The 8,848-nt window shown below is 49.0% G+C and overlaps 1 protein-coding gene across 4 annotated transcripts; it reads right to left on the reverse strand.

Moving 5' to 3' along the window:
* Positions 1 to 1,170: 1,170 nt before the first annotated feature.
* Positions 1,171 to 4,667, reverse strand: LOC124652353 (disease resistance protein RPM1-like). Of its 4 annotated transcripts, none has more exons than XM_047191377.1 (3): positions 4,486 to 4,667; positions 4,322 to 4,350; positions 1,171 to 4,178 (listed from the first exon to the last, which is right to left on the reverse strand). In XM_047191377.1, exon 3 carries the CDS (start codon positions 4,166 to 4,168, stop codon positions 1,412 to 1,414), a length of 2,757 nt encoding a protein of 918 aa, XP_047047333.1. In that variant the 5' UTR covers positions 4,169 to 4,178; positions 4,322 to 4,350; positions 4,486 to 4,667; the 3' UTR covers positions 1,171 to 1,411. The 4 variants fall into 4 exon arrangements, with proteins under 4 accessions (XP_047047333.1, XP_047047332.1, XP_047047331.1 ...); XM_047191376.1 differs by having other exon boundaries at positions 4,302 to 4,350; XM_047191378.1 differs by having other exon boundaries at positions 1,424 to 1,575; positions 1,703 to 4,178; positions 4,322 to 4,667.
* Between the last annotated feature and the right edge of the window lie 4,181 nt (positions 4,668 to 8,848).

Here is an 8,848-nt window from a genome sequence, read left to right on the forward strand (position 1 = left end):
GGCACAAAAAATACCGTAAGAAAGACATGATGTTGAGACACCCCGCTGATGAGTCGCACTGGAGAAGAATCGAGAGAGAGTTCACATACTTTGCAGATGGCACGAGGAACTTAAGATTTGGTCTAAGTACAGATAACATGAATCCTTTTGAAGTGCAGAGCTGCACTCATAGTGACTCTAGTTGAAAGTTCGAAACCTGCTCATTGATGATAGCTTATTCTTGTTATTTTTTCGTTTTTACCTCATTTGTTAGCACTTTGCAGCCTCTTAAAGAAGTTTGGTGGAGATTTTAATCGCTTAATATTTGAGCGGCTACATATATATAGCAAAAGTGTTGGATACATCGGCTTAGAACAAGATATCCTTTGTTAGCAGCCTCTTAAATAAGTTTGATTCTTCTTTATAGTGCATAGTCACACTTCTTTCTATTTTCATGTGATCACTGATAAATTGAGCCATTTGGAGTGTCCCAAAAGATATATATCCATTAGGAACTTAGAGAAGTGCCACAATAGCTATATGTTTACTGGGGCACTTGGAGAAGTGTCACAAAAGATATACAACTAGAAACACTTTTGCTAATAATGCCCCTAAAGTGAGCCTAGCTCATTCGGTTAGGGAAGTGGATGTACAACCCAACCACCCAGGTTCAAGTCCCCACGGGCGCAGAATTGGGTTCTTATTATAAAAAAACACTGTAGGGGCTTCCCTTACCGTATTCCTTTCAAAAAAAAACACATCTTAGCCACACTTTAACAAGTGCCCGAGGAAAAATACCTCTAAATCTACACTGTGTTGTAGCGGGATGGATGGTGCAGGCCACTACTGCATGAGTTTGAGGTCTTCCTACAACGTAACAGTGGCAGGACGGAGATGGCGCATACGGCGCGCGCAGATCGCCATACGCTGGACGTGTGGGAGGACTGCGCATCAGCCATCGAATGCAGCAGTAAATAACAAGTCATCAAAATTAAAGATCAAACTCAATCGTCTTAAATCCGGTGAAGGTAACAAATGCTAGAGTTCCAGAACTTATTCGCAAAAAACGAAAATGCATAAAAATATGTTGTCGGATAAAACAGTCAGGCTTGACCCAGATTTAGATGATAGGATAGATTTCAGAGATATAGATATCAGAAATTACCCAAGACAACCAGTACAACAACAATATTCATAACAAACTTAGAATGCATCATTTGATATAAACGGTCCATGATTTTACATCAAGCCAAGCCAAGCCAAGCTAATAGCAGTACATAACCAATGACCCAACGGAGCAAACTGACTCGTCTTACATTCTTGAGCGCAAGTAGTGCCCGATTTTCAGTACTTTACTTACAAACGACGAAAATGCATGAAACGATGTGTTGTCGAATAAAAATCCGGCAGGAAGTAGGCTGCAGCTCCGTAGCTAGGTCCGGATGTCCGGAACATGCTTCATGTAATTTTCCATCAGCGCCCACTCAGCCTTGAAGTCTTTGTGTAGACCGCGCAGCCAGAGCTTCTTCAGCGATCCAAGGTATTCGATGCCACTAGGAACCATACTTAACCCCGAGAGCGACACGATGTAGATACCTTCAATGCGGGGAAGGGCATTCTTTTCAATCACTATCTTCTTGACATTCAGCATGCGCTTCAAGACAAGTGTCTTGAGCTCTGCAAAGCTCCCTGCAGAAACAACCAAAGTGTCTGCACTACTCACCGTGTTAAGACTAAGGTAGGTCAGAGCTGGCACATGAGATGCCAATATCTGCAACGGATCTTCTTTTCCAAGGTTGCACCAACTTAGAGCTAGATACTTGAGATACTTTCCGTTCCCCTGGAATATCGGGGACTTGAGTATCCCATCGGCCCAGCCGCCCCTGACAATTAGTTTGCGGAATTCATTAGATACTGGCTTTAGGGATTCGAAACAAAGTATCTCATTCTCATCACATGCAGAAAGAAGTAGGCTGGAAAGATGGGGCATGGCCGACAGGGTAGAGAAAAGGTTTTGGCAGTCAGCACCACTGATGTTGTCAATCCACAGAGTCTGCAGTTTATTCATTTTCTTCAGCTGCACGGGCAAGTCCTTGCTTGCCTGGACGGTCTCAAGAGTCTGCAGTTCTTCCAACTTGGATATCCCTTTAGGTGCTTCCACGCCGACGAAGTAGCGGAACTCTGTCCGGTTCTCATCAGCAAACCTGTCAGCCAAAAGGTGCCGTAGCTTCTCCACCTTTACAATTGCTGGCGGCAGCTTCTCTATCTTTGTTTGCTTAATGTCTAGTGTCTGGAGGTTTGAGAGCTTCTCAATAGACTTTGGAAGTGACCGGACCTTGGTGCGCCTTAAGCCGATATAGCGGAGGTTGAACAAATCCCCTATGGTTTCCGGGACTTGGTTGATTTCAGAATCTTGCAGCTCAAGAACAGTAAGGTAGCTGGATCCAGTCAAAACTGAGGAAATCATGTTGGTGGAGGATTGAGGTGCTTCAAGTGAGATCATTGTCCGGAGGTGTGGGAACTCCACCGCCGCTGACGCTACCATCGCTGTGCTTTTTTTCCAACCACATGCTGATAGCCGGCGGACTTCTTTATCCATGCGGGACATTTCAGCCTGATCACTCGCGGTGCCAAACCGCTCCTCTCTAGCAACAACAAGAGCTAGGTCTCGGACAATGTCATGCATCTTACAGATCCTAACCCTGTTGAGCTCATCTCTCTCCACAACTTCCAACATATTCCGGCCAATGAGTTCCATGAGATTTCCCTCGGCCACTTCCTCAGGTGTGCTGTTATCTGTCTTCACTGCAAATCCTTCCGCAACCCACAGCCGGACAAGACTCTCTCCCGAGATGGGGTAGTCCTCAGGAAACATGCTGCAATACAGGAAGCAATTCCTGAGATCACCTGGCATATCATGGTAACTCAGCTGAAGTATCTCCTGGACATGGTTATTTGCGTGCAGCTTGCTCCGAAGGTGGTTGTACACCTGCTTCCAGGCATGTTGATCTATTTGTCTCGTCGACAATAGGCTGCCGGCAGATACAATCGCTAATGGCAGGCCATGGCACCTCTTTACTACAGAACGAGCCACCTCATCAAGCGCTTGAGGGCAATTGTGGCCCACTCTGTTGTGAAAAGCCCTTCTGCAAAAGAGGTTGAATGATTCTTCCATGTCCAAAGGCTGGAGTTGCAGGCGACGTCCCTCTAGAGCAAGAGCTGCCACATCATCAATCCGTGTTGTGATCACTACACGGCTTCCTTGGAGGCCCTGGAATGTGCTCTGCAACTTAGTGTATGCTTGTTTGTCCCACACATCATCCAGCACGATCAAGCATTTCTTGTCTTGCAGTATCTTTTTTATTGCCTCTGCTAGCTCATAGAAGTCAGGCCTGGCGCGAGTGTTGACTGGTAGTGGTGGCTGTGGCTGTTGTGTATGACTTATCTTGGTGAGCACTGTCCCCAGCAGATCAACCACATCATATGCTTGTGACACCACAATCCAAGCATGGGCATCAGGGAATTTGGCACTCTCCCGATCATACACATTTTTCACTAGTGTGGTTTTTCCCAAACCTCCCATACCAGACACTGTTATTAACGTGTGTTCCTTGTCATCGATGGTTAGCCATTCAGTCAACTTGCTCCTGTTCTCATCAATCCCCACAAGATCGTCATCGTTGATGAGCTCGGGAAAGCAGCGTCCATTCCTGCGGATATCAATGTCCGCATGCTCATTCTTAATGGGATGGACTGGGTTAGTCCAATTGCTACGCATTTCTCCGACATGCTTGATATCCTTCTCAATCTCTTCAACTTCCTTGGCAATTTGACTGAAAACCTTATAATGGTGATTTCCCATGACGATGTACTTACGTAGGAAGCCTTGTTCCTTGAGTTTAAGGGCCTCATACAAGTACTTGTCAATAAAATCCTCAACTCGGTAGGCTAGCTTCCTCACCAATGAAATCCAAGTCTTGATGGCATCGTTGCTCAGTTGTGTTGTGCCCTGACCTTTTATCACACCACTTATCATCATCAGCTCATCGTCAATTCTTTTGACCTTTCCTGGCAGTTCACGTAGATTTTCTGCCTTCCTGGACAGCTTCTCTACCACAGCCGAGACAGCGTCATTTACTATAACTGCCCCAATTTTTGACACCGCAAGGAGTATAGCCGCCTCCGCCATCCGCTTGCTTCTGCAGTAACACCAACATGCATGAACAAAATGACACTTCAAACTCTGTAATTGAACTTGTTAACTAGTACTATATACGTACTACCCGCAAAAAAAAAAACTAGTACTATATACGTATACGTACTAGGTAGCCCTCGTCCCTACCAGGATATGGTACAAGCACCACCGTCCGTCTGAACAAGAAAAGATGAAGAGAAGCCCTTTAGATCCAAGCTAGAAGGGAGACGATCACCCCAGGGATGCAACCGTCCCTAGCAATAATCAAGAGAAGAAACAAGGTCAGGCTCCCTTTGTCACCCTTCTTCTACCTCGGGCAGCGAGGAGACGGAGCTAGCGGTGGTGCGACTAGCGATGACGGTGTCGATGAGACGACGAGCAGCCGGTGGTGCGACTAGCGACGACGGCGTGGCAGAGGTCAATGTTTGGGTGGTGGCTGAGACACATGGTGCGTGAGGGGAAGGTGCAGTAATGTAAGTGGGAGTCGGGCAGAAGGATAAGCTGCGTGTGGCGTCTATGGTTCCCTTCACGGATGCAAATTTGACGGACTGATATTCGCTGACTTTGACGCTGACGGGTTTTTTTTGCATGTGATCTTGCACTAGATTGGCAGTTGCATCTCCAACGCGGCGACCTATTCCGGTGCCTCCGCGCGTCTGGATAGGTCGAAACGAACAAAACCGCGGTCCAGCGCGCGGACCCATCGCTAAAATGGATGAAAGCCGGTCCAAATCTGGGCCGCGTTTGCGTGGCTGCGGACGCCGATCGCTGGCCGCTCGCCTCCTCCCCTTGTCATCCCCTGGCTTGCGTGTCAGGCCTGCGTGTCATAGGGATATAATTTTTTTTTTCATTAAAATAAAATATATTATATTTTTTTAATAGTACCTACTGTTGACTGCCAAAACCCACCGGCGGGCAGCGACTTATCAACACTGTAGAGCCGGGAAGAGCCTAGAGCTGCGGCTGGCTGAGACCCCTCCGAGCGACGGCCCGCAATGCTCTTCTGGTCACACGCGGCGATGCGAAGTGCAGGCGTGCCACCCGACCTATACCCGGTCGGGAAGGTGATGGGGATGCCTCGCTTAGTTTCTGCATGGCATACACGTAAACATTAAATACGAGCCTCGATCGGCTCTCGAGGTTATCCCGTGAATCGGCTCAAAGAGCCGATCCACCCATGATTCGTACAGGGTGCACGAATATATGGTGATCCCGCTTGATCAAGATAAAGCTAATTAGATCTACGACGATTTAGGGTTTTCACCGCATAATCGGATCATCCTACTCCAGGTTGGGCCTCGCGGCCACGCACGGTGATCGTAAGCCGATCCTAAACAAGGCCTAAAAACCAACATGAAGTTGATCCTCGGAACATCCTGTTTAGGACTTGCGAACGCCACCCTACGTGCCGCTGGATCCTCCACCCCTTTGTAAGGCCTAACTATTGCAGATATTAAACTAATCCTTGCGGAACAAGGAGCAATCGTAACGGATCAGATCTACTAAATAAAGATCAAGCGGGGTGCCGCCCCACACTCGAGATAGGTGTGAGGGCGGCTAGACATGCAAGGGTTGCACTACGTAAGCATGTTATACGAAGAACTATGCTAACCCTAACACATCTATGATAACTACGTTGCTCGCCATCAAAGACGCTTCGGTACGAGCAACGCATGAACAACGTGGGGCTTGTGCTGCCTAGATCGCAAGATGCGATCTAGGCAGCATGTCGCTTACCTGATAGAAACCCTCGAGACGAAGGAGTTGGCGATGCGCCGAGATTGGTTTGTTTTGGGTTGAACGTGAGTTGTTGTTTATTTCATAAACCCTAGATACATATTTATAGTCCAGGGGACTTTCTAATTCGGACGTGCACCTAACCGTGCACGAGTAAAACTCTAACTTCTAACTTAAGATACGATCTAATAAATTACAGATACACGGGCAAACTAGCCCAAATTCTCCGTGCAAGGCCGCTTCAGAGATCTTCCACGTGTAGTCTCCCAAGCCCATCTCTCTTACGGCCCACCTCTGGATTTGTCCAAAATCTGGTGATAACACATGCCCCCCTGGTTTTGGAAATATTTTTCCAAAATCATTATGCCTTCCTTCGTCGGGTCATGTCGTGGCAGAGCAGAGCTGTTGCAGTATCCGTTATCATTATGCCCTGTCTTCTCAGCTTCTCTGCAAAATTCGATAGCTCTGGCGTCATCTCCTTGGAAACTGTAATGACATTAAATTTCCACCAGGCTCCTCATTATTTAACTGTGCCGATTGATTAGTTATCTTTATCCCCTTCCTCTGCTCCAACCATCGGCACCCCAAAAAACCCTTCTGCACACGATGTCTTCTTCTTCCTCTGCCTCGTCGGGACTTTCCTTTGAGTCCTCTTCCTCCCCCGAGCCGATGCCAGCACCGAGCCCACAAGAGGTCCATGCGGCCAACACCCGCCGCGCCATAGAGGCCGGGGAGGAGCCAGACCATGACTTCTCCATCTGGTCCGAGGACGACGAGTTCTCGACGGACGGGGAGAGCGACCTCCGCTTCCTTGCCGACGGGGAGTCGGAGGAGGAGAGCGATGACGATCGCTTCTCCTGGGATGACTTTACCTCCTCCGAGGTGAAGGAGGAGGAAGAGGAGGAGGAGGACGACGTCAGCCCCTCCGACGAGCCGCCGGCCAAGCGCCACTGCCCCTGGCCAGGGAACCTTAGTGATTATGATAGCGACGACGACGACGACGTGGAGGACGAGGACAACGAAGGTCCTGCCGGCGGCCGCTACAGCAGCGACGACGAGCCCGACGGGAGCAGCGCCGACAGCGCTGACGATGGTGACGACGAGGGCAGTGACGGCCCGTAGAATAGGACCTCTAAAATAGGATCAGCAGCAGCAGACGGGGCAATGTATCCCCTTAGTACTCCCTTTTGAGAGCAATCAGCTCTTCTATGTAAGAAATCTGGTTTATCAATGAAGAAATTCCCCAATTTGCCAATTTCTTTTATGCCAATTCAGCCGATTCCCTTTTATACTGACCCCGCCGATCGTCACTTAACCAATGCCTAACGAGCCGATGACAACGCATCGGTATTTCAATGCTCCATTCTTCATCCTTTTGATCTTTTGCCTTTCCCAACTGACGACTTTGAGCTCTGGCGGACAACTAGGCAGATCGACGTTCTTACGAGAGCCCCAGAACCACTGCTGAAACGACTTGATGCTGAAGTCGATACCACTGGGTTTTCAGCCCGATGAAATCTCAATCGGCTTATTAAGAACAGAAAATTCTGCGCCATCCGTTGCCCCCCGAGCCTCTATCAAGGCGAGCACATCAGTGGACTAACCAACGTGTCGTCACCGGTTCTCAAGTCATGATGCAGAACCAGCCGATCTCAGCAAAATCGGCTTTCCAGAGCAGAGAACTTTCAGGGTGAGCTGCCCCCCGAGCTTCTTCAGTCTACTCTTCGCGCCTTGCGGGTCAGATCGGCTCCTTTCCTTTGGTGGATCTGATGCAACACATCCTTAACCTGATCTGCACATTACTCGCAAAAGGAAACCTGCTTCATTGACCCTCTGCTCATAACAATTGTACCTCTTGAGTCGATGGCCACGTATCGGCTTCGCTTCGTGCGAATTTTTTTTTTTTATTTGGCCGATTTTTCCTTAATCGGCCCCCAATGTTCCACTGCACGCAAGTTTGCACATGTTTATCTGCACATGTTCATCTGACTATCCCCCGAGCCGAATCTGCCAAATGACTGCAGATATCGGCTTTCATGGTTAGTCGTGGCACTGCTCTTGTACGTCGGCTTCGCAAAGATTCATGCTGACTTTCATCTGCCGACGTGGCCGCCGCCCAGTGGATCGTTGCTGAACACAAGCAGAATATGTGCAGAGGATAATTTTGGCCGATTGCTGGAATCGGCCTCCACATTGCTTGTTCGATGAAGGTTTTGTAATGTTCCTCCATAATTTTTTTTGGGGCCGATCACAAGGATCAGCCTCGCACGGTTTGCTCATTGGTTTAATCTTGCTACTCGGTCAGGCTGGATAAAACCAACCCAACCTCTGACTTGATGCGCCTGCTGTCGTCCACCTTGAGTGCATCGTAGACTCGTGGAGCGCTAAGCTCTGTCGGCAAGACGAGCACCATGTTTGTGCCAGCCGATGTTTCATCATCGGCTTTCTTTTGCTTGGGACGCCACTCCATTCTCCGTGGACGACCCTCTTCATCCAGGGCTCGCTGAACCTTTGCAGCCAGATCAGGCCGTGCCTTTCTTAACGTATGCAGGTATAACCTTTCGGCTTCCTCCAGGCCGCGCAACCGCTGAACCCTGCGTTTTTGTGAACGGCTGAGTCCATCAGGGCACCACCTTGGTCGGTGGTACCTGTCTTCTTCTTCTTCTAGTCCCTCGTCTTCGGAATCCTCAAGATCTGCCCAACGAGGTGACCCAGCACGTTTGCTCTGTGGCGGGAGAGGCCTAATTGCTCGAACACAGACACGTTGGCTGCCTCCTTCTTCTTCTTGTTGCATTCTGGGCAATTGCCGATTGTGGGCAATCGGCTCATTCCTGAATCCCAGCAGTGTCTGAAGAAAGGGCAGTCCCAGTGTCTGGCGTTGTCATCTTGCTCCCTCGACCTGTCCGTGGCACGGCGCTCGCACTCCTCCTCATCGCG

Source organism: Lolium rigidum, chromosome 5 (genome assembly GCF_022539505.1).
Source record: "Lolium rigidum isolate FL_2022 chromosome 5, APGP_CSIRO_Lrig_0.1, whole genome shotgun sequence".
Classification (NCBI taxonomy): Eukaryota; Viridiplantae; Streptophyta; class Magnoliopsida; order Poales; family Poaceae; genus Lolium; species Lolium rigidum.